Source organism: Dromiciops gliroides, chromosome 1 (genome assembly GCF_019393635.1).
Source record: "Dromiciops gliroides isolate mDroGli1 chromosome 1, mDroGli1.pri, whole genome shotgun sequence".
NCBI classification, from domain to species: Eukaryota; Metazoa; Chordata; class Mammalia; order Microbiotheria; family Microbiotheriidae; genus Dromiciops; species Dromiciops gliroides.
Genome location: NC_057861.1, coordinates 141770595 through 141796936, shown reverse-complemented (window position 1 = coordinate 141796936; position 26342 = coordinate 141770595). Strand labels below are relative to the sequence as shown.

General features: G+C 36.1%; 1 protein-coding gene across 1 annotated transcript in view; it reads left to right on the top strand.

Moving 5' to 3' along the window:
• The window catches only part of VPS13B (vacuolar protein sorting 13 homolog B), a 996174-nt gene that overhangs the window by 647078 nt on the left and 322754 nt on the right, over positions 1 to 26342 (top strand). The window contains exons 32-33 of the mRNA XM_043982862.1: positions 7037 to 7163; positions 10397 to 10540. Of these exons, the coding sequence (XP_043838797.1) occupies positions 7037 to 7163; positions 10397 to 10540 (271 nt within the window). The remainder of the gene's footprint in view (positions 1 to 7036; positions 7164 to 10396; positions 10541 to 26342) is intronic.

Here is a 26342-nt window from a genome sequence, read left to right as displayed (position 1 = left end):
AGACACATTTCAAACTTATATAAGTAAAAAATGATCTAAATAATTGGAAAGATAATTTATCACTAGGCAGCACTAATATAATAAAATGATACGCTCTATATTCAGTGCTTGCTAGTCCAAACATATTTTCAAAGGAATACCTTATAGGATTAGGCAAAATTCATTTAAAGGAGTAAAATCATGAATATCAGAGGGTGTAATAGAAAAATTAGGAAGGCAGAAGATCAAAACTATTTTGTACTCAGTTATAATCACAAAAGTAAATCAGTGTAATTGATGATGACTGTGTAATTAATGATGAATGCAACCTAGACACAATTAAGTCTAGCATTTGATTCCAAATTCCAGGAGAAAGGCCTCCTTATTTTAGATGAACTACTGGGAAAATGAGAAAATAGCCTGGCAAAAAAGAGTTTTAAGTTTTTATTCCATACTTCAACAATAAATTCCAAATACTTAAATGATTCAAATATTTTTAAAAATTATATAAAAATTAGAGGAGAATAGAAGGTTGTATCTTTCAGAGTTATTGACAGGGAATTTTATAATTGGTTAGGTGACAGAAGAGATCATAAAGGACAAAATAGAGTATCTCAATCATACAAAATTTTGAAAGTTTTTTTATAAATAATATTCATGGAGTTAGATTCGGAAGGAAGACTATATTCATTGTGGGGGAAGAAAAATCTTTGCCTAAATTATCTCCATACAAGTCTACCATTTAATATTCAAAGGGAATTGACACAAATTTATACAATTAAGAGCTGTTTCCCAATAAACAAGTCATCAGAGGATATGAGCCAATTATTTACAAAACAAAATGTATAAACTAATCTGGTATTGTGTTCATTTCTGGGAACCATGGTTTGAGAAGGCCATTAATAAGTAGGAGAGGGTCCAGAGGTATAAAATCAAGATGATAAAGAGCCTTCAGCCCATGTTCTGTGAAGACTGGAACTAGGCATATTTCGCCTGGAGAAGAGAGAAGACTAGGAGAACATGATAGCTATCTTCAAGTATTTGAATGACTCTGTCATGTAGCAGATTTAGACGTTCTGTTTGTCCCAAAGGGTACAAAGGGAAAGGTCAGGAAAGAAGTTTTTCCTAATCATAGGAATGGTACAGCCAGCAAAAAAAGCTGGGAGTGAGCAAGTATGACCTGCAGCACTGCCTCCCTGCCTACACACCAGCTCAGTATAGTGCCACACCACTGCTTGATTTGATTACATAATTCAGATAAAAGATTTTGGTTTGGGGTTTGTTTGTGGTTTTGGGTTTTTTTTCATTTTTTCTTATTATATTTTTTCTTCTTGCTTTTTACTAAATCTCATCTTTGCCCTGACAAATTAATCATCAAACCGTATACAAATAATTTTGGATAACTTCCTTATTGATAGCTATCTGTTAAAATGTCTCTTTAATTTTTTATGTTGTTTTTTGGTGTTAGCCATGTTTAGTGCCTACCAGTTCTTTGCTCAAAGAAAGTATTCACGATATAATAGGTGTGACTCTTTGTAGTCCGCAAGTCTTTGATTTCTCTCATTCCTTTTTTCTCAACCATGTTTTCACCATCCTCACCTTTTCCCACCTTTACATTGGAGCTGTTAAGGGCTAAAATTCTAGCTAGTCTGTCTAAAATATCTAATGAGTGGTCACCAATAAATAATAAGCTTTAGCAAGAGTTAGGCTTTTAAGCATTTATTAAGGAGAATAAGAATTTGGTAAAGAGAGAGAGAAAGGCCTACATTCATCTATCTATTAAAGGGAGAGCACATTTCTAGCTCCACTCTCCACCAGAGTCCAAAAGAAAAAAAAGACCAAGTAAGAGCGCCCGGCTCTTCCTTCTTCCTCCCACTAGCAAACCTCACTTCCTGACGCCAAAGAAAAGACGCATGTTCTTGCCCTCAAACACCTTCCTTTCATGGTGGAACTTTTCTACAGTAAATCTCCAGCAGCGGCGCCATTCCAATCATTACAGAACTAACAAGTAAAAGCAAATTTACTTTAGAGTCTTGTTGAATTCTCCCTAGAATTCTCCCTACCTTTATCAATATAACCTGAAAGTTTTTTCACGATGATCTTTTTGCACTTATTTATCATTATCACTTCAGTAAAAGGTCAAATATTTTCTGGAATTATTTCTTGTTGCTTTTGGATGCATGATAAAACCAATTCTGTTCGTTCCTTTATTTGTCGTTCTAAGGAGAACTTATAATCCATCTTTCCACTTAGTGCAAAGACAAAGGTCTTTTGATTTTTTTCCACATTAGACCGTTTGACAATTTATATGATTCAAGTCCTATAAAGAGACAATTTCAGTATAAAGACTAATTTGTTAGGACACTTCAGTCTCATATTCTATTATTTTCTTAGTTTTTTAAACAGACGTGGTAGCATATAGATAGTGAAATATCTACATGATCCTCATGTGCCTTTATAGAATATTTGTATCATAAAATTTGGCAATACTTTAAACATCAATCAATAATCAATAAATATTTATTAAGCGTCTACTGTGTTCCAGACATTGTGCTATTGTCTGAGGAAAGAAAGATAAAAATGAAACTTCCTACCCTCAGGAAGCTTACATTTTATGTCTATTTAATATTAATTCTGTTATCCATTTTATGTTTGCTGTCTCATTTTATTTTATCTATATAATCCTTTATACCATAGAGATACATGGTCCTATACTGTTCCTTTCTAAAGGAACACCTCTTCACTGCCTTCACTCTCTTCCCTCCCTGATCCATTTTCTACACAACTACCAAATTGATGTTCCTAAAACACAGGTGTGAACACTTTATCCTAGTACTTAAATATCTTAAGTGGTTTCCTGTTACATGTGGGATAAAAAACAAAATCCTCAGCCTGGCCTTTGAAGACGGCCTTACATTCTTGTTTTATATTGCTCCTTTTCACATTCTCTTCCAGTTAAACTGGCCACATCACTTTTCGACATACATGGCATCCCATCTGTCTTTCCAGGCTTTTGTATAAAAGGTTTCTCTTAATCTGGAAGGCACAAATCCCATCCTTCCTTCAAAGCAAAGACCAAGTAGCACCTCCTACATGGCATCTTTCCAAATTCCTCTGATCTACAAACACCAGTTCTTAATACATGTGCTCTCTTGAAATTACTTTGTATTGATTTGTTTTTAACTTCTTTGTGTATATGTAGTAGGTCCCCGATAATGTATAAAGTCCTAAAGTGAAAGGACTGTTTTGTCTTTGTGTTCTCAGCCCCAAGGCATAATGCTTTATACATTAGAGAGCTTCACTTAGCTTGGTGGCAGCACAGTGGTTGGCAGCTTCACTTGGAGTTAGAAAGATCTGAGTTCAGATCCTGACTCAACTACTTACAAACTGTGTGACCCTGGCCAGCTCACTTAACTTCTTTGATCCTCCTTTTTCTCATGTGTAAAATAATGATAATAATCGATCCTGCTTCACTGGGTATTCATAAGAGACGTGAAGTGCTTTGCAAGCTATAAAACACTGTAAATATTAACTATTGAACCAAAATGATATATTTAATTTGCAAACTATAGATATAATTGACATATTTTTATTACTCTGTTTTTTTAAAAAAAGTAACTTTGAGTCAGTATTTAAAAGCAGGAAAAATGATTTATTGTTCAGAAAAAGTATTGTTGTTTAAATCCAACCTTATGTAATTAAACGTTGTCCACCCAGTATGTTCTCGACCTCAGTAACTCTCTAGAAATGCTGGAGATGGCTAAAAGGTGTTTTGGGTTCCCCTAGGTCTTGGATACACCCAAAGAATTCTTGTTTTCAGTCCCCATACCCAGGTCTTCTGTTGGATCCACCCAAGCCTGTGTTTTGGATTCCCTTGTGTTTTGGCTTCACTTAAATGTTATGGAATGTTTACAGTTATTCATATCCATCTCAATCATCCTTGCTTTCAAGTTGCCCTCTTTGCAAAATTGCTTAACTATATACGTGTGGTAAGTATGGGGGCACCCTTGTCTAAATCCTATGTAATGTAAATCTTCCAGAGCCTGGACAAGAGGAAGTCCCACCTCCTATCCAACTTCCTCTCTTCTACCAAATGATCTAATAAATTTCTTTCTAAAACTATTTCAGATTTTGGGTCTGTTCTTGCAAGCAACACACGCAATTCTCATTCATTTCTTTTTAATATTCTCGTGCCTAAGATCAGTATATCTCATCATCAAATAGTTAAAGTCGCCTGAAATTCTTTGGTATAGATACTCCTGCCACATATTGAGACTGCAAAATCCTTCTGTGTCTTATTAAATTGTACTCATAAGCTGTTCTAGCTTAAAAATCATTAAGTTATTTCCAAATCAATTCATAATGAGCTTCTCATGGAGAGAATATTTATTAATATTTATTAAGCTGCCTCAAACACTAGCATTGTGAACCTGAACAAGTGAATTAACCTTTCTCACCTTCTGTTTCCTTATCCATAAAATTGGGATAATAATAGGACCCACTTCATAAGGTCGTCCTGAGAATCAAATGAAAAAGTGTATACTTTACAAACCCTAAAAACATCAGATAAATGTTATTATTATTATTTTTAAATTCACCTTTGTTAATTGATATTTTACATTACATAGGATTCTGATCCTGTCATTCAGTCTATTAACTATGCCTCTCAGCTTTATGTCATCCACATGTCTGATAAGCTTGCCAGGCTCAACTAACCAAAATGCTGAATAAAACATCACCATGGATAGAGCCCCATGGCAGTCCAGTTGACACACTCCTCTAGATTAATATTAATCTTTTAAGGTCTATAATTTGAGTCCAATTGCTCAGCCAATTTGAATCACCCCCAACTGCATGGTCGTTTAGTCAGTGTTTGTCCATCTTTTCATAGGAATAGCACAAGAGATTTTTGTCAAATGCCTTACTACCATTTCTTTGGGGGGGGGAGATGTTAAGGCAGTTGGGGTCAAGTGACTTGCCTAGGGTCGCACAGCTAGTAAGTGTCAAGTGTTTGAGGCTGGATTTGAACTCAGGCCCTCCTGATTCCACGGCTGGTGTTCTATCCACTGTGCCATCCATGATAATTTCTTGAAATATGATATCTAGGCTCTTATTGATCCCAGGTAGTGTAATAATTCTTAAATGATCTCTCCTAGATCTATTCTCCAGGTCAGTTGTTTTTCTAATGACATATTTCATATTTTCTTCTATTTTTTTCTTCTTTTGATTTTGTTTTATTGTTTCATGGTGTTTCGTGGAATCATTAACTTCCACTTGCCCAGTTTTAATTTTGAAGGAATTATTTCAGTAAGCTTTTGTACCTCTTCTACTAGTTGGCCAATTCTGTTTTTTATGGTGTTATTTTCTTCATTTTGGGGTGCTTCTGTTACTAAGCTATTGGCTGTCTTTTCATAATTTTCTTATATCACTCTCATTTCTTTTCAAATTTTTTTCTTTACCTCTCTTATTTGATTTTTAAAATCATTTTTGAGCTCTTCCAGGTATTCCTTTTATTTCAGCAGGGGTGGGGGGGGGCGTGTGACCAATTCACATTTTCCTCTAAGCTGTTTTTAGCCGTTTGACTTTGTGGTATTCTTCAGAGTTTATGTCTTGATCTTCCTTATCACCATTGTAATTTTCTGTGGTCAGGTTCATTGTTGTTGTTACTCATTTTTCTAGACTATTTCTTGACTTTTAACTTTATGTTAAAGTTGGGCTCTGCGTCTGGAGTGGAGGGGGCACTATCCCAAGCTTCTGGCTTTGATTGCTACTCTTTTAAGAGCTTGTTTTGGACCTCTGTAGGTTTTCACCGATCCAAGAAGGGGTGTGGCCATTGCTCTCCTGGTATGTGCTCTGGCATTTACCCAGGAAGGGACCACTTTATAGCCACCAGTGCTAGCACTCCTTCTTTCCCTGGGAGTGTGACCAGGTCCTCCACTCTCTGGCAGCCACAATTGCCAGTGTTCCCCTCTGTCTTGAAGTTGAAATCAGGGTCCCTACTCCCCCATGAGCAATCTCTAGTTCTCCTATTCACCCTGGAACCACAGCCAGGATCCCTGCTCCCTTGTGGCCGCAAGTGCCATTGCTCCATTTAGCCCTGGGACTATGACTCAGAACTGTGTATGGGGCATGCAGTAGGGTCCTAAACACAGTGCCAGGAAAGGGTCCCCTGTAATCTTCTGACCAGTTATCTCATACCCCCACTGTCTATGGTTTAAGAGTTCCCAAACTACTGCTGCCAATGTAGCCATTTCCAAAGCTCACAACTGGGCCTGCAGTGTGGTCTCTGCTTGCATGGTCTGCATTGCACCCCATGCTTGACTATCACCCACTAAAGTAGACCTTTCCTGACAACTTCCTAAGTAGTCCTGGGCTAGAAAACTGTTTCAGCCAACATTTTGTTGGTTTTGCCACTCTGGAATTTGATTCAAGGCATCATTTTAAAGTTGTTTGGAGGGGCATTTGGGATAGTTTTGCTTAATGTTTTTCTACTCTACCATCTTGACTCCACTCATCCCCTTGCTATGTTTTAATTTTAAACTTTATTTCTCCCCAAATGCCTAGCAAATTATTTTATATGGTGTTTTGTTATTGTTGTGTTGTTTATGGTTTTTTTGTTTGTTTTAAATAAAAGGTATGTTGAATTCAGTATATTTAACTGGATTATCCTATGGACAGTATAATAAAGATGAAGACTTGCAATCAGAAAACCCAAGTTCAAATTCTACCTTCAACACTTACCAGCTGTGTGACTTAGCAAGTCACTCAGCTCTTTGAACCTTAGTTTCTCTATCTGAAAAATAGAGGTGTAATATCAGTACTACTGCAATAATGAATGATTGATTTTACAAATAGTAACCATATGTGTGTGCATGTATGTATATATGTCTCTATATAAATATATTTAGGTATATATATATATATATAGAGAAAGTTATAGATATCTACATATATATGGAGATATATAAGTATATACTGTTAATTATTTATATAGCTTTAATGAAAATTAGCTGTGGACAAGTATTACGGACATTAATTATATTTACTTTTTTTTCAGTATACAACGACATCAGGAAAGGAGAGCGATTTTAACTCCAATTTTAACTGATTTTACTGTCCGAATAACTGGAGCACCTGCAATCATTTTCACCAAAATCATTTCACCAGAAAACTTGCATACAGAGGTTAGTATACAATTTAAAATTAAATGATACTAGGTCAATGAGCTTAGGCCTCCAGGTGGCCCTGTATCTGGATTGCTGGGACTGGAGTCAGGAAGGTATCAGACACTTACTAGCAGTGTGACCCTGGGCAAATTACTTAACCATGGTTGCATCAGTTCCTCCTCATTAAAATGAACTAGAAAAGGAAATGGCAAACAACTTCAATATTTGGCGGGGTGAGGGGGGGGGGCGGTGAGGCAATTGGGGTTAAGTGACTTGCCCAGGGTCACACAGCTAGTAAGTGTCAAAGTGTCAAGTGTTTGAGGCTGGATTTGAACTCAGGTCCTCCTGATTCCAGAGCCAGTACTCTAGCCACTGTGACAACTTCACTATTTTTGCCAAGAAAACTCCAAAATGGAGTCAAGGAGAGTTTTAAATGACTGAATAACCACCACCAATAAGCATGGATATAAATTAGTATCCTCAAAGTTGAATCAGTTTTTTCAGGCCACCAGGTGTCAAGTTCATTCAATAGAATAAAAACTGAATAAATTAATTTCTCCTACTATTTTCTCCCCCTAAAATTTGGGGGAGCAACCAGTGGATAAAGCACTGGCCCTGGAGGCAGAAAGACCTAAGTTTAAAACCAGGATCAAAAAAACAAAAAACAAACAAAAACAAAGGGGGCAGCTAGGTGGCACAGTGGATTCAGGAGGACCTGAGTTCAAATTTGGCACTAGCTGTGTGACCCTGGGCAAGTCACTTAACCCTCATTGCCCTGTAAAAAAACCCCAAACACCAAAAACCCCCCAAACCAGCCTCAGATACTTACTAGCTGTGTGACCCTGGGCAAGCCATTTAATCCTCTTTGCCTCAATTTCTTCTTCTGTAAAATGAATTTGATAAAGGAAATGTCAACAACCACTCCAGTATCTCTGTCAAGAAAACTGAAACAAACAAAAAAAAGATTCATGAAAAGTCAAACATGACTGAAAAATGACTAAATAACAACATGCCCAAAATTGTAATCTGCATGAAAATTGTTAGTTTTTAAAATGTATTTGTTTATCATTGTACATATTGTTTCCCCCACAGTAGAGTATAAACTTCTTGTGGGTAGGGACTTTTTTGATTTATGTCTTAACTATCTCTAGTGCCTAGTAGTAGAGATTTAGTAAGTTGGTTTTTTGAATTTAATCAAAATGCAAATATTTATTGCCTGCTTCATGAATTAATCATTCATAGAATAAATGAAATTTGTTATAGAAATGTTATGGAAAATATTATTTATAAAACATTTTTACACAAGTAATGAAAATTGTAAACTGTTTTCTTCAAAGCATTTTCAAATATATAATCTCATTTTGTTGTTATACATACTTCTCTGAGAAAGGGTAGGCAGGCAGTATTATGCCCATTTTCATAGATGAGGAAACTGAGGCACAGAAAGGATCAATTTCATCATACATGACTTAGTTACTTATTCACCAAGGCAGGACTAAAGACATCTAACAACTTCTTGTGCATGCAGTATTTTTTTTTATTGCAATAATACTTTGCTATAGGTCTGAGTTTCTTAAAAAGTTACTTCCTAAAGTTTCTTCTCCTCCTCCTCCTCCTCCTCCTCCAATTGGGATTAAGTGACTTGCCCAGGGTCACACAGCTAGTAAGTGTTAAGTGTCTGAGGCCAGATTTGAACTCAGGTCCTCCTGAATCCAGGGCTGGTGCTCTATCCACTGCGCCACCTAGCTGCCCCCCCCCCAAAGTATGTGCTTTAAGTCTCTTATAAAGTGGCTATAGTATGTTGAAACTGTTAATATTAGTTTCCTTTTTATCTGATGCCATAAATTCAATTCAGTAACCTTTTATTAAAGATTTACTATGCATAAGACAACTGAAATAGCTGGTGAAGATAAAATAACAAAAATTAAATTGTATCTGGAAGAAAGTTAAATTGTATTGGAAAATTTAACATGTACAGAAATAATACATGATAGCAAAGAGAGTACAAAGAGAAATTAAACTGGCTCTAAGATATTTGAGAAGTGAAACAGCACTAAAAATTTTGGATCAAGGAAATCTTGACAAAGTCAATTATAATTTCATGGGTTCAATTGCACTGAAATTTTTGTGCTCATAACATTCATCTAACTGAAGGATTATACATTACATGTTTACCATGTGCAAGACACTGTACAAGGTGCTAAAAAACTTCACAATGAAAAATCATGCTGTCCTAAAAGAGTTTACAATTTCATAAGAAGTTATGATATGTATATAAGTAAATATGATAAAATGTAAAATATGATCAGAGCAAAGGAAAGACCAAGGTAAAATGTACTCAGAAAATTTTAGGGGGTAGAACCTTGTCTTTGTCTGTGGAGTAAAAGAAAAGTTCTTAATAAAAGGGAGAACTTTGGGTAATTTTTGAATCAATGAAAAAAGTTAATAGGAGATAAAAGCAAAAGCATAATCATGTCACTTACGCCCTTTAGGATTGTAACAAAACAGACTGCTCTGAATTTTCTAATTGGTGCTTTGGCCCATCATTATATCTGAATACAGTCCCTTGAAAGACACTTAAGAAAAAGGTCAGCTGTGTACTTGCAGGCAACTGAACATTATCCACTTACAGTTCATGACAAGAAGCACTGCTTGGGCTTATTAAGGGCTTGCTGCTACACTGTTCTTCATCTCTGTTTTCCATCTCAGCATTGTTTTCCAACAGTGAATGGTCAAAATCTCAGTTATGTTTTGTTGCCCCAATTAAGGAGTAGACCACCTAGCATTGCCCAAGGTCTTTGCAGTTTAAAGGAGAAATGAAATTAATTAGCTTAGCTATCTTTGGCTTCAACACAGCATCTCATTATAAATCACATGGAATCCTTCCTTTGAAGGAAAGTTTGGAACAGAATCTGTTTCCTGAGCTGTAAGGTGAAAAATCCAATAATAGTAGTTTTAAATATGAAAAAACAGGAGGGGACTTCACATATAAAAATCATTTCTTATTAGTTGAATATACATTATCTACATGTTAGCCAGCATTCCAGAATTTCTTCCTTCCCTCTTACTTCCTTCATGTTTAAATGTAGATGAATCTCTTCTTCTCCACTTAATAAATAAATTGTAGTTTGAGTTGACTTTTTCATCAAGTTAATGAATGACAGATAAGAAGTAATGATAATCTTGTTATCTTGCAATGTAAGTTATCTGCCTTGTCTATTTTATCTGGTATTTGACTTCTTCTCCCATAGGAGATTTTAGTGTGTGGCCATTCCTTGGAAGTGAATATAACCACAAGTCTGGATTTCTTCCTAAGTGTGGCTCAAGTTCAGCTGCTCCATCAGTTAATAGTAGTAAATATGGTTGGACTGGAACCTTCAAAGAAGACCACAGAGGTAACCACTATTACCTGATTTGTGTTGCGCTATCATCATTTGTGCCAGACATTTGGGAAGCTGTAATTAAAATAAGTGCTATAATGGTTATTCTGCATTTGGCTTCTTTTGAAACATGCTCATAAATCATTCTGGTATTGAGGTTTTTATTTGTGAAAATTGTTTGGCCCATTGTTCTATTGCTTAAAATTCACCTTTGGAAAATTGCTGTGGCCTGGCCTTTAAAAAAAAAAAGGCTGTTTAAAAAAATATGATTTTATTACATTGCTAAAATTTCTAAGATGTAATGCAAGAAACATGGTACAGCTTTCACTTACTCAGATAGTTTACAGGGATAGGGCCTCTTTTGGAAATGAGCTAGTAAGAGTACTATGGGAATATCTTCAATAAATAACTTGCGAGTACTCATTTCCCATGCTCAGCACAGAATGGACATAATCATGAAAGTTGAATGCCTGCCCAGAATTTTAATTTTGAACCGGTGCTGTGTGGAATTCTTGCATTGTAACCGCCGAACATGTCCACATACAGAAAAGAAAGCTATTTATTAGCTCCTTTTTTTTAGGTGAGGATTCTTTACTTGTTATTCTTTACTCTCTTCCTTCATTAATCACATAGAGTCTTCCTAGAAAATGAATTTGAATAAAGCTATCTTTTTAAGATGTTGCTTTTTGCTTTTTCATAAATTCTGTAACTGTCCCCGGACTCTGTGCATTGAATGATGTGCTTTAGCTATGTCATTGTTCATTTCAGCAATTTTTTTCTTTTGTCTTCTTTGGTTTGTTTGAATATAGTGAAGCCAGTTTAAACGTTTATGCTGAGTATAGGTTCTGTAACTCTATCATCTTTGTTAACCTATGGTTTCATTTTGAGCAGTATTCTTTTAAAAATACATAAGGAAACAATAGAACCATGTATGCTTCAAAATACTTTTGACTTTTTCAGTATACATTAGGCTTTTGAGAAGAATAGCAATTATCTGACATTAAAAATAAGTGGAGTTAAATATCTTCTCCATTATATATTTCAGTAGATTCTACTTAGCATATTGGATTCCAAGGAAAATAGCACTTTACCTGTCTTTTTTTTTTTTACCACTTGTGTATAGGTGCATGTAAAAGGAAATTTCACTCATAGTTTCCTATGTTTTTAAGGTAGCTGTAGAATTTTCAAGTTGTGTAATTAATTATTCTCCTACCCACTTCTACTGCCTGAAAATAGGATATGAGTGATTGAATGAGTGAATGAGTGGACTGAGTTGTAGAGGTCATTTGTAACTGTGTCAATTATCGCTGCAGTCCTAGAAATTGAAGTAATGGCTTTATTCCAGCATACCCATCCTGTTTGAAATACTCTGTCCCCTTCTTGGACACCATGCAAAAAGCAGTTATTAAGTATTAATTATATGCTAGGAAATGGTGATATGAAGTCATAAATAAAGCAGTTCTTGTCCTCCAAGAGTTTATATTCTATTGTGAAAAACAGCCTGTATGTAGAAAATTAGACTAAAAATTTCCAAGAGAGAGGCACTAACAACCTAAGGGGAAAGGATAAAATTCCCATAGGAGTAGGAATAACATTTTTTAAAGTATAGAATGAATATATATACACACACACACACACACACACACACATTATATATATATACACACACGGACACACAGACACACAGATATATATATACACACATTTTAAATTGCAAGGGAGATTAACACATTCCTGAATTGTCCCCAAACCTATCAAGATTGTTACAGACCACTTCCTGGAATTAGAATCTAGCTGACTTTCCTGTTAGGAATGGGAGTTGGGGAGTGGAGAGTCTGACTTAGTCCATAGGAAAACCAAAGTAATGTTGATGGCCTGTCAACTTGAGAATTGACCAGTTCAAGCCCTTAGTGACCTTAGTTTGCTTTCCTATATTCCTCAGTTTCCTTTTTCTACATAAAAAAAAATAAAATTAAGATTTAGATGAGTTTAGAAGGCTTAATTCACTAATTTCTAATGAACAATCAGCTGACTTGGTCTTAAAATTTTTCTGTTTAGAAATTATAGAGCTGTACTGTTTTCTTCCTCAAGTTCAGATTTATATTATTGTTTTGCTTTTCAGTAACTACTGGAGCCCTTTTTAGGCTAAAAGGTGAATTTCAGTAGTTCTAGCTGAGCTAATAGGGGAATGCCATTTCTCTGACCCTAGAAAATAGCTCATAGAGTCCCTTTTGTGAACAACTTAGTCTTATCCCTATTGTGAGAGCTGTCTTTTAATAGGTTCATTTGTAAGTGGTTCTATCTTCTGCTCAGGCAGTGGCCTTTAAAGAATTACCAGTAACATATGGAAGAGTCAGGTAATAGGATGAAAAAAAAAATACATGGCACATCATGAGAATACAGAAGAGAAAGATGTTTGGGCTGTTTTATTGGTCCAACTAGGTGCTCAAGCTGCCTGCTAGATGTAAACACTTTCCTTTTCATGCTTGTGACTTCTGGATATTTTACTGAGTATTTAAACATAATGTAATTGTGTTGGGTTTCTTTCTCCTCCATCTGTATGAAGTAGATAAAGGGAAATTGGACATAAGATTTTTTTTCTGAAATTGTGGACCAGAATTCACACTTTTCCCTTAGCCTATGAATACACTGGCATTTTATCTACATGGAGTAACTCGAGATTTCACAAGCCAGAATTTAAAAAAAAAGTTTTGTTTGAATCAGCCAAAATTTGCCTTGTCACTCAACGCCCCACCCCTTGTTCTCAACAGTTTGAGAATACAAGGACAGAACTCATTATAAAACATGGATAGTTGGGGCAGCTAAGTGGCGCAGTGGATAGAGCACCGGCTCTGGATTCAGGAGTACCTGAGTTCAAATCCGGCCTCAGACACTTAACACTTACTAGCTGTGTGACCCTGGGCAAGTCACTTAACCCCAATTGCCTCACTAAAAAACAAAACAAAACAACAACAAAACCATGAATAGTTAATGAAAATAAATTTCCACATTGGTCATGTCCTAAAAAATATTTGTCCGCATTCTGAGTCCTTTATATTTTCTATCATTTTCTGGGTAGTGGGTTTCACCATTAGTCCTCTAGAATCCTGGCTGGTCATTGTGCTGCTACCTAACACCCCCTTCTTCATTGTTTGCACGGATATCTACTTGTGCCCCTTGATTGTGTGAGATAATTTTCCCTAACTTTACTTTTCCTTCTTCCAGCTCCCAGTGTATTCTTCTTCCCATCTCATTCTATTATTTTCTTAAGATCATCAAAACATAACAGAACCACTTTGAGGCCTTGCCTAATTGGATTCCCTCTATAAACCCTAATGATGACAGGGTTCAGAGAGACACATGTGTGTCATTTCTCCATATTTGAATGTAACTAATTAATTCTTCTATAGTTCTTTGTCACTGTTCATGTATAAGACTCACTATGACTGAATTTCTCCATCAGAATTCAGTCTGGTGTATTTTTTAGATCTGTTTGGAAAAGTTTGTGGAATACACCTCACTGCACTGCTTCCTAGCACTTTCACCATCTTGGGGCACCACCCTCCAGAATATATTGTGAAAAGGTTTCTTTACCCAAATATTTAAAAACTTGGAAAATACTACACTAAATAACTTGGTAATAAAAATTTCTCCAACAAGCTCACAAAAAAGAAAATTTTAATGTGAGTTATTAGAGGAAGAAAAAGTTTTTGAATCTATTTTATTTTTCACTAAACTGTAAACCAATTCAAACCATGATACATACATACAAACTCATACTTATCCCCAGTGGATATGGGGAGCATGATGTAGTAGGAAGAGCTCAGACATCACAGTCTGAGGGGTTCTGTGCCCATTCTCTCTCTCTCTTTTTTTTTTTTTGGCAAGGCAATGGGGATTAAGTGACCTGCCCAGGGTCACACAGCTAGTAAGTGTCTGAGGCTGGGTTTGAACTCAGGTCCTCCCGAATCCAAGGCTGGTGCCCTATCCACTGCGCCACCTAGCTGCCCCCCCCCATTCTCTCTTAATGGAGAGTAGGGAGCTCTTACACGGCATGAGAGGACTATTCTAGATAATATGTAAAAAGCCCTGACTCTGCAGTCAGAGAACCTCGATTCATATTCCACTTCTGATGTGTCACTTCGCTTCCCAAGGCCTCAAGGTTCTCATCTGTAAAATAAGGGGTTGGGCTAGGGCACAGCTAGGTGGCGCAGTGGATAAAGCACCGGCCCTGGATTCAGGAGGACCTGAGTTCAAATCTGGCCTCAGACACTTGACACTTACTAGCTGTGTGACCCTGGGCAAGTCACTTAACCCTCATTGCCCAGCCTCCCCCCCCCCCAAAATGAAACAATAAGGGGTTGGGCTAGATGGCATCTGAGTTCCCTTCCAGCCCTAGATCTATGTTTCTTTGAACTCCATTGAAAAGAATACCCTCTCCTTTCCTATTTTCTCCTCCACTACATGGAGTATTTGCAGTAAAGTAGGAATTGGTGATGGGGTTAAAAGTGAGGTGGAGCTGTGGATGATGCAAACTTAGAGGAAACCACTGAAGTTGAGAAGATGCCTAAATTATTTCATTCAGTTATTGAGTCCTCACTACATATAAGGTGCTGTACCATGTAATGCAAGGTTTACAAAAGTGAATTAGGATAACAGCTACTATTGCCTTTGAGTTTGTAGGCTCATAGGCAACATAGGTAAGTACATAAATTATTCTATTATAAGGCAGAATATAACTGCAATAAGAGAGTTTAAAGAATGTACAGAAATCTGGAGGAAAATCATAATTGGATTGAAAGAACAGGGATGGTTTTAGGTAGGTCACATCACTTGATCTGTATATATAGAATGAGTAGAATTTGTTGAAGCCTAAATGTGGTAGTAGTGACAGGGCATAGTTACTAGAGAAGCCTCAAAATCAAGAAATGAATAGGACATTCTATTTTCAATGTCCTTTGATAACATTTCTATCTTCAGAGATAAAATCTATGATTTTATTGATGTAGGAAACACCCTCAAATAGTATAGCTCAGCAACTGTTCTGCAATTATAATCTTAGCATTTTGCCACAGAGAGATCATGTGACTTGCCCCAAGGTCATTCAGCCCCAGTACAGACTTGAACCCAGGTCTTCCAGACTCCATACCTGACTTTCTCTGCATTATCACACACTGCCTCTCATCTTAGAATATGTGTGAACTTTTATCACCTTCAAAATCATGGAAATTAACCCTAAAATTACTTTGAATAGAGCTTCATTTACTATAGACAAATATTGTTGCATCTGACCATGATAATCCTAAAACTTTATGCTTTCGTGAATGTTGCCTGATGCAACTGGTTAGCATAGAGATGACATTTTTGACATGTATTTTGTTTCTCTTCAGAGGCACCTGCATAAATTACTTGTAACCAAGCAATAAACAGAGGCTGCTAATAAAATGTGCACCCATGTGTTACCTTAAATGGACAAGAGGATGGGAGGAAATACTTTGAGATTGAGACCTGGAAAAGAAATTAAGTATTTTACCTTCTGTCCTTCCCTAAATGAGGAAAGACTTGGCTAGAAACAGTGAACTCTCACACCTGTTTCAGGATTTGAGTTAGTTCCTGTTCATGTCAAAGATGGTTTACTTTCCTGCTAAATATTATCTTGTGATTGCAGGAGGTAACACATTTTAATTACCTCAGAGCAGAAGAAGAATACCAAAAAAGTAATAAACCATTTAATTTTTCAACCATGCCATTATTTCATGGGAAATTCAGTGAAAATTTTGAATTTTTAAGGCTTCCATTAAACGGTCTTATCTCCATTCAGGCTTAATGTTTAAACATGGAGGTACCTTAAGTATGTGACTTTAAGTATCTTCAGAATAAAAATTTAGTTTTAGTCATGTAATGGGAATTCTGCCTTCCAGATATATGTTGTATGCAAGGAAATATTTGACAAAAAGAAATAGAATGAAAAAAAAACCAAAAAATAGAATGGAAACATTAAATAAAAGTAGAATACATAAAAAAGAAAACAAAAGAAAATATGCTATATTTGGCATAAATGGTGTCATCTGGACCATTGAGCCTTTGGGAGGCTTTTTGGCTTTTATTTTACTCAAGGTAATTCTGTTGACTTTCACCCAAAAGCTCATTGTGGAAGCCTATTTCTCCTTGGGTAAAGTATATACATTTCTATACTCAGCTCTGAAGGAGTTATGACTAGGATCAGAGTATAAATGATTTTCCCATCTGCTGCTTCTTACCATAGCCAAAATAGAGAGTATAATAGGATCATAAAGTTAAGCATTTATGTTACAAATAGCACCACTTTATCACCATCATGACAATAATGTCTTTTAAAGATTCCTGAGACATAAAAAGTTGTAGTATTCACTATCTAGTATCAGCTATAGTATTCATTATTATGCTGATGTAATTTAACTTTTAAAATAATAACATTTCTCACCAGGATCCTCTCTAATATGGAATGAAAATGATGTATTTTAATTAGCCAAGTGTTATAATTGTGAAAGAAATCAGTTGTGGTAGTAGTAATCTACTGCTCCCCTGGTAGCCATACAATAGCAACAGAACTTGAGAAATGAATTCCATCATATTGGATGAATACCCTGTGGAAGTGCTAATAAATGTTTCTTGATTTGACTTGACATGATTTGGAGAATGTCAGGAAGACATAGACAAAAATTGTATGGGATAGGAGGGCATGAAGGAGTTGAAGTATAGAGCATTAAAGAGTCCTCACATCTGTGAGTTCACAGATCCGTTAATAAACTGAAGAATCTAGGAAATACTCTACTGTCTTAAAATTCATTTGTCTTCCCTTCATTTTAAACATTTATACTCTATAGTCAAATGTCCGTATTTTCTCCTAGAAGTCAGGGCCTGGGTCTTATTAAATTCTGCTCATTTCAGCAAATCTCTACTATTGAAACCTTATCTGCCCTAGCACCTAGCACAGTATTCTGCACCCAGTGGACACTTTGTAAATATTTATTATTAGCATTATTGTATCAATAGTGGTTAAATTTAGAAATAATGGCATAGTTAGTGATAGAGGAATAAACTGGTCTGGGTTTCCTGAGATCTGAGCTCTAAATTCAATTTTGCTCTTAATTAGTTGTGTGACTTTAACCAAATCACTTCATCTCTCTGAACTTAGTACAGTTAAGAAGTAAATGAGAAGGCTGACTTCCTTAACTCTTATTTTTCTACCTTTTTTTCTTCCAAGAATGATCTTTGGAATAGGAATTTTGTAAAAAATTAGCAAATGGTGAAAATCTAAGATAAATGAAGAAATGGTTAGGCAACATCAAGTTGCCTTCAATGAGTTCAAGTTAGTAGACCCAGACAAAAAATCAATAGATGTTATTATTACTAAGCTGCTATTATTTTTTAAACTATACTGTATTTTTTTTCAATTAGCAGGAATCCACCTTCTTCCCACCTGAACTTCCACCCACTCCAGTTGAGAATGAAAGAAAAACAAAACTCGTGTTACAAACATGAAGAGTCAAACAAAACAAATTTCCTCATTGGCCATATTAAAAAAATGTCTCATTCTGTATTTAGAGAATCTTTCACTTCTGTATCAGGATATAGGTATCATGTTTTATCATTAGTCTTCTGGAATCATGGTTAGTCATTACACTGATCAAAGTCCCTAATTCTTCAAAGTGATTTGTCATTACCATATTGTTTTCCTGGTTCTATTCACTATACTCTGTATCGGTTCATACAAGTCTTTCCAGGTTTCTTTGAAACTGTCTCTAATCATCATCTCTTACAGCACAATAGCATTACATTACATTTCTTTGCTATAACTTATTCTGCCATTCCCCCCATTTATGGGCACCCCCTCAGATTCCCATTCTTTGCTACCTCAAAAAGAGCTATAAAGATTTTTGTACATCTTTTAAAGTTAGAGTTTATTTCGCTTAGGACTAATCTGTCTTTTAATTTTACCCTCCCTCTAACACCCCCTTTTCCTTTCTCTTCCTACCATTTTCCTGTTGAGTAAAATCTTTTTCTGTACCCAACCTTGTGTGCATGTATCCTGCTGTCCTTTAACTAGTTCAGATGAAAGTGAGGTTCATTTGTCAACTGTTTTTCCATACCTCATCCTCCTCGTTCATATAGATGTCTATTTTTGCACCCTGATTACATAAGTTATTTTCCCTAATATTCTTTTCCCTCCCCTTTCCCCAAACCTCCCACATACACAATATTTCTTTTTCTCCCTTTTTCTTCTCATCTCAAGATCATCAGAACATGATAAAATTCATTTTCTAATTAGTGCCTTCAATGAGCTTTGATGATAATAGTTCAGAGGAGACACATGCATCATCTCCCCATATTAGAATATAAGCAACTTATCCTTATTTAGCCCTTTATCATTGTTCATTTGAACTTATCTTTTTATGTTTCTCTTAACTACTATGTTGGAATTTCATAGTTTCTGTGTTGCTCTGGTCTTTTCATCAGGAATGCTTGGAAGTCCTCTATTTAATGAAAGTTCCATTTTTTTTTCCCATAGAGTATTCATTACCTTTGGTTTTGCTGGATAAGTTATCCTCAACTCTAAGGCCATATTCTTTACTTTTTGGACTATCATTCCAAGATCACCACTCATTTATAGTCTTGGCTACTAAATCATGTCTGATCCCAACTGTGGCTCCTTGGTCCTTGAATTCTTTTTTCCTAGTTGCTTACAGTATTTTTTCTTTCACCTGGCAAACCTGAATTTTGTCTATAATTTTGTCTATAATTTTTTGAGGCTTTCATTGTAGATGTTTTGTAGTCATTCTTTTCTTTGTATCTGTAGCATCCCTGTCACTATAATAGCTTTTGAGATTGGAATTCTCTTTTGTCTGAGACACATAGCTTCTGTTTGCTTCTGACCTTGCTTAGTACCCTGTACACTGCCTAGGACCCTCTGCCTGTTCTTGTTCTGAATTACCACCCCTGGGAACAAGCCCTCTCCTTAGTCTGCCCTGGATATATGATATGATTGCGAGTGACAAAGCTGCCAGTTGGCACCTGTTCCCACTATCTCTGGTGCCCCAGAATGGATATAAGATCTCTTCTTGCCCTGGTGTACCACCTCTCCCTACACTGGAGTATTCCTTGGGACATACTCTAGATCCCATCTCCAGAGTCCTCAGATCTCTCTGTCCTGTGCTAATAATCTCTGCTTGAAAAATGATTCACTGTGATTTTTTTTCTTTGAGTATTTAATGAGTTAAATTGAAAAACCAAACTCAAAAATAGTTACTAATAGTTGAGAGTCAACTTGGTAACGAGGTATGTTGTGTAGTACATCAGAGATCTGAATTATTCAATATTTTTATTAGTGATTTTGTCAAAGGCATAGATGATGTACTTTTTAGATTTTCAGAAAAGGCTTGTGGGAGTAATCTACTGGAAAAGACAGGAGGGTATAACCAAAGATACATACAGAGAGGGGTGGTCTTGGCAAGGACAAGGTCTACTGTAGTAAATGAGGGAATTTGGGATGATGATAAAGTATTTTGAGATATAGACTAATGGAAATGAAGTAGCTCATCCCAAGTGACCCTTACTTTCTCAGGAAATTATGAGGTAAAATCCTCAGCTTGAAAGGGGCAGCTGGGTGACACAGTGGATAGGGTGCTGGGCCTAAAGTCTGAAACACCTCAGTTTAAATCTAGCCTTGGACATTTACTAGCTGTGTGACCCTGGGCAAGTCACTTAACCCTGTTTGCCCCACTTTCCTCATTTGTAAAATAAGCTCAAGAAAGACATGGTAAACCATTCCAGTATCCTTGCCCCCGAAAAAACAAACAAAACCAAAATGGGATCACAAAGACTTGGACATGACTGAACTAAAATAACAACAATAAAAACTTTAGCTTGAATAGCATTGCATCATACTGAGTTGTGAAGACACAGAGCTCAAATGTCATAACCAGTGGGATGGTATAGGAAAGAATGCTAAAAATTTGCAGTCAGAGGACATGTGTTTGAATCCTACCTCTATTACAGTTCGACCTTGAACAAGTCATTTAACTACTCTGAGCCTCAGTTTCCCCCTTTGTAAAATGAAGGGGTCAAACTAGATGGCCTTATGGTACCTTCCAGCTTTAAAACTATATTATTGGGGCAGCTAGGTGGTGCAGTGGATAGAGCACTGGCCCTGGATTCAGGAGGACCTGAGTTCAAATCCAGCCTCAGACACTTGACATTTACTAGCTGTGTGACCTTGGGCAAGTCACTTAACCCTCATTGCCCTGCAAAAAAACCAAAACAAAACTATATTGTTATGAATTATCATTAACAGTTCCTGATCATTGAGCATACACAATGTATAGGGTTAGATTATTTAGTTTTCAATCTAATACAAACAGTAGAATATTTTCCTCTGACTCCAGAAGCCATATTTCATTTCTTTAAAAAAAAGAAAAGAAAAGAAAAATGAACACATGCTTTAAAAAACTGACCAGAAGACTGAATAAGCTTAGATCACCCAAGGGTATGTGCATTTAGTTTTAGTAATTATTCTGTTATTCATGAATAGCAAGTAATCATCCTATTAAACCTACTTACTGAGGTACTGTATATAAGGAGTAACACATGCTGATTTTTTTGAAACCAATGTTTTAGAGCAAATTAAACTTTTTTTTAGCAAAATAAAAACCATATTTTTAGGGCCAAAGTGGGGAACCACATCATTGGGGAGCTGAAGGTGGGGGTCCTTTGATCTATTCACCATATATCCTGGAGAAGAAAGAATACCACTTATAACATTAATTTAACATTCCTTCCTTTTCCTCATCTTTCTCCTCCTCTTTAGACAAACCACTTTGGTACAATAACCTTCTTTGCACTTCCTGATCCATACATCACTTGGTAATCTGTCCAGTGCTCTATTCATTGCATAAATGTTCTTGTGATTTCTCCAACATCAAAGTATTAACTGATGTGGGGAGAGGAGAGAAGAGATGGAGGGAAGAACTCATTTGCAGGAAACACTTTTGCCTTCCTAAAATGTAAATTTTAGACATTGTGAATAGTCCATATGCTGGCCTTTGCTTTTGCTTCTATGTCATCTTGGGCCAGATGCGTCACTTTCATTGGGCATTTCTTGGATCCATAGCTGGAAGATTTCACTTAGTCCAAATTCTTTCTGAGACATGAGGAAACCAAGGTATAGAGAAGTGTAGGGCCAGCACTCAAACTCAGCTCCTTTGATTACAAATCCGGGAGTCTTTCCACTACATAAAACTACTTCTCCAGGGCCCAGTTTCCTTCCCTCGTAAAATGAGGTGATATTCTAAATGATCTCTGAGGCCCCTTATATTCTAATGACTCTTCTGAACGGCAGTCATTTTAAAAATTCTACTAAGGCTTTCCCACAGTTGTTACTGCTTCCTTTTTTCTTAAATCTTTCTTGAGTTCTTTCAAATTAGAATAGAAGCTCCTTGAGAGCAGGGATTTTTTTGTCTTTCTTTCTATCCCCAGTACTTAGCACAATGCTTTGAACATACCAGGTACTTCATAAACATATGCTGAATTCATTTGTTGAATAAAATATTATATTTAGCCATTTCAAAAATCTGGTACAATTCCAAATTTGAAAGTTTAAAGTCAAGGATACGCATGATACCAGAAACCCTGTTTTCTCCAACTTTCACACACTTTCACATACTCTTGCCTGGCTCTATTAAAATTTCTTTTTCTTTCCATTTATATTTTATTCAGCTTTTGTTCACTGCTTTTGAGTTCATCTTAATCTACAATTCTACCTGCAGTTGTTAGGTAGAAAACTCCTCTTTTCCTCTTCCTTGTACCATAATTGCCTTTTATCAGCTCTGAGTGTTCCTCCCTTCCCCTCCTCCTCTCCTCTCCTCTCCTCTTTTTTCACCTTGATTTCCCATATCTTGTATTTAGGGTCAAGGCACTTATAAACTAAGATAGGAAGGAAGGATAGGGACAGGACCTGTGATTCCATTGCTATAGAAAATTTCTAAGTGAGGAAACTCCCTCTACACCTTTTCTGCAATTTATAATCTCAAAAAGTTGTCTAGACTGATAGAAGGTTAAGTTCTCGGTGTTAAGTTCTCTGAGAGTATACTGCCTCTCAAAGAATAATAATTATAAGGTACATTTTGCTTAATCTTACCCTTTCTGTGCAAAGGTACAATAGACCACTCTCACCTTCAGAATTACTCAGGGCCCATGATTCAATTAAATTCAGCAATAATTTCATTAAGTAATTTTAATTGCACACACCAGCAATCCTATAAACTTTTGCTTATACTCGTAAGTGTGGGCTACCTAAAGATAGTTTGGTAAACTATTTTATGAAATCTTATCTTTTATAGGAATAGTAAAACTCAGTTGATATAGGCTAAAAGAATGTATCATCTAATACATAGAAACATGCTTCTCAAGGACTTGATGCTTTTATAAAATTAATTTCATTCTCTTCTATCCATTTTGTTTTGAGCATCTGCAATTTTCATGTTCTATCAGCTATGTATCTTCTCTTCTTAGTTTATTTGACTTTTAACTAGTAGAAAAGCTTTGGCTTACAGGCATATGTATAGTCTGACAGTGGTTTGATGAGTTCTTATCTTTCACATGGACAGTGGAATTCATGGGAATGACAGTGCCTAAACATAACAGCTAACAAACAACATTAAATATATTGATGTTGAATGTTTGGAACCTTTAGTAAAAATTTATCTTGTTTTATTGACTCTCACTTCATACAAAAACACTTAAAATATTCCGTAAGTAGGAAGAACAAAGTTCTGTTATCATATGGCTGTCAAGGTTGTAATAACACTACCTGAAGTTGCAAGTTTAAATATGCACGGGATAGAGGTGAGCACAATGGCATTATTTGTGTTACTTGGCAGCTCTTACCATTTGTGTCTGTCATATAAAAGCTGAATTGTTTTTGTTTATTTCTTTATATTTGGAGATTCTTATAATTCTGGTACCCAAAGCTATCTCAGTCCCAAAGCACTTGTATAACTTTTGTATCCTTAACCAAGGGCAAAAATCTCTGCAAAAAGAGAAGATTTTCCCAGCCTCAGCAATTATACCCTTGAAATCACGATTATAAATTAGAGGACCTAGTCTATATATACTGAGCTTACAAAAGGAAAAAGGGACCTTTGAAGCACTTCTCAAAAAAAGACCAGAGCTGAGAAGGGATTTTGAAATGCAAATACAAAACTCAAGTGAAACCTAGAAAAAGCAAATTCATTTGAGCAATTGGAAGTTATATGACACTGTAGTGCTAAAATTCTAATGGGGAGAAAAGGACAAATGTTTCTTTAAGAACCATCATATTTTCAGAGGTTATGAGGGAATTATAAAAGACAAACAGACGTTCCAAAGGATGGAGCGATTCTGTTCTGAGGATTTTAAAATGAGAGTGAAGGGAGGATAAAAGGAGTGAATATAGCACACTGTTTCTCACAACTGGAGTGTGCTAAGAGCATACAAAGATGGAGGGAGGTGTAGAGAGAGTAGGAACCAAATGAATCTCACTCTTCCCTGAAATGGGCAAAGGAGGATCACAGAGAAAGGAATGGAGGGGAAGGGAAGAAAAAAATTAGAAGGGGGATAAGGAAAAGCATTATTAGCAATATGGATGTAAAATAGGGCCATTGAAAGTTTTGGTTTTTGTTTTGTTTTGCTTTTGTTAATGCACAAAGGAGAACAGAAGAAAATTCAGGAGGAAATAGACAAGCCAGAATTTATTTTTTTTATTTATTTATTTTTTTTAGTGAGGTAATTGGGGTTAAGTGACTTGCCCAGGGTCACACAGCTAGTAAGTGTTAAATGTCTGAGGCCGGATTCAAACCCAGGTACTCCTGACTCCAGGGCTGGTGCTTTATCCACTGCGCCACCTAGCTGCCCTCCAGAAAATTTTGAAAGTATTGTGTGGAATTTATTATGTACTTTTTTAAAAAGTGGAAAGTACGAAAAGTATGAAGTAGAAATGTATGATTTTATATTCAGTCATCTTTTTGTTTTTCACTGTTATAAAAAAATTCTTAAGTAAATACAAGATAATTTGCAGGAGAGAGTAACAACAACAAATGGAATAGAATCAGAAAGGGTTTGCATTGGAAGTAGAACTTGAGCTGAGGCTTGAAAGTAAGCTAGGTGGTTTTAAGACAGAGAGGTAAGGAAGGAATGCATTCCAGGCCATCTGCAAAGACATAGATATGGGAGTTCAGTGTTGTGTTTAGAGAACAAAACATAGTCCAGTTTTTCTGAAATATCATTTATGTGAAGGGTAGTAATAAGAAATAAGTATAGAGAGATAGTGTGGAACAATATTGTGGTGGAGTTTAAAAGCCAAGCAAAATAATTTATTTTTTTTCCCCAGAAGGAATAGGGAATCACTGGAAGTTTTTGAGCAAGGAAGCAGCATGAACAAACCTTTGCTTTTAAGAACATGTTGGGGGGGCAGCTAGGTGCACAGTGGATAGAGCACTGACCCTGGATTCAGGAGAACCTGAGTTCAAATCTGGCCTCAGACACTTAACACTTACTAGCTGTGTGTCCCTGGGCAAATCACTTAACCCCAATTGCCTCACCAAAAAAACTCCAAAAACATGTTGGTACCTATGTGAAGGATGAATCATAAGAGAGACCAATTCTTCAATGGAGAGATGGTCAAAGGATATGAACAGGAAGTTTTCAGATGAAGAAATTAAAATTGTATACAGCAGTATCAAAAAATGTTCTCAATCACTACTGTTTAGAGAAATGCAAATTAAAACTACTTTCAGGTACCACCTCACGCCTATCCCATTGGCTAGTATGACAAAAAAGGAAAATGATAAATGCTGGAGAAGATGTGGGAAAATTGGAACACTAATACACTGATGATGGTGTTGTGAATCATTCTGGAGAGGAATTTGGAACCATGCTCAGAAAGCTATAAAACTGTGTGTACCCTTTGACCCAGCAGCACCACTACTGGGTCTCTATTCCAAAGAGATCATAAAAAAGGGAAAAGAACCCACATGTACCAAAATATTTATAGCTGTTCTTTTTGTAGTGACAAAGAATTGGAAAGTGAGGGGATGCTCATCAATTGGGGAATGGCTGAACAAGTTGTGGTATATGAATGTAATGGAATACTATTGTGCTGTAAGAAATGATGAGCAGATTTCAAAAAAACCTGGAAAGACTTACAAGAGGACATTGTACACAGTATCAACAGCATTGTATGATGATCAACTGTGATAGACTTAGCTCTTCTCATCCATACAGTGATCCAAGACAATGCCAAAAGACTTACGGTAGAAAATACTCCACATCCAGAAAATAACTATGGAATCTAAATGCAGATTGAAACTTACTATTTTCACTTATGGTGTTGTTTTATTAGTTGTTGTTTCTTCTTTCTTGTGTTTTTTCCCATTTATTCTGATTCTTCTCTTACAACATGACTAATGTGGAAATGTGTTTAACATGAATGTAATATATAGCCTATATCAGTTTGCTTGTTGGCTTTGGGAGGGGGGAGAGAAGGAAGGGTGGGAGAAAAATTTGGAACTCAAAATTTTACAAAAATGAATGTTGATGACAGTGCCCACACTGGAACAGTCAGTAAGCTACTTTTCCAGGGCCCCAAATAGCTGTTTAAAACTACTTTGCAGAAGAGTTGCAGATCTGTGTCTTTGGTGGGAGTTCCCTGAACACTTAGCAAATCATAATCTAAATAAAAAATAAACAAGTTTATTTAGAAAGGAAAAAAAAAATGAATGTTGAAAACTATCTCTCTCTTTCC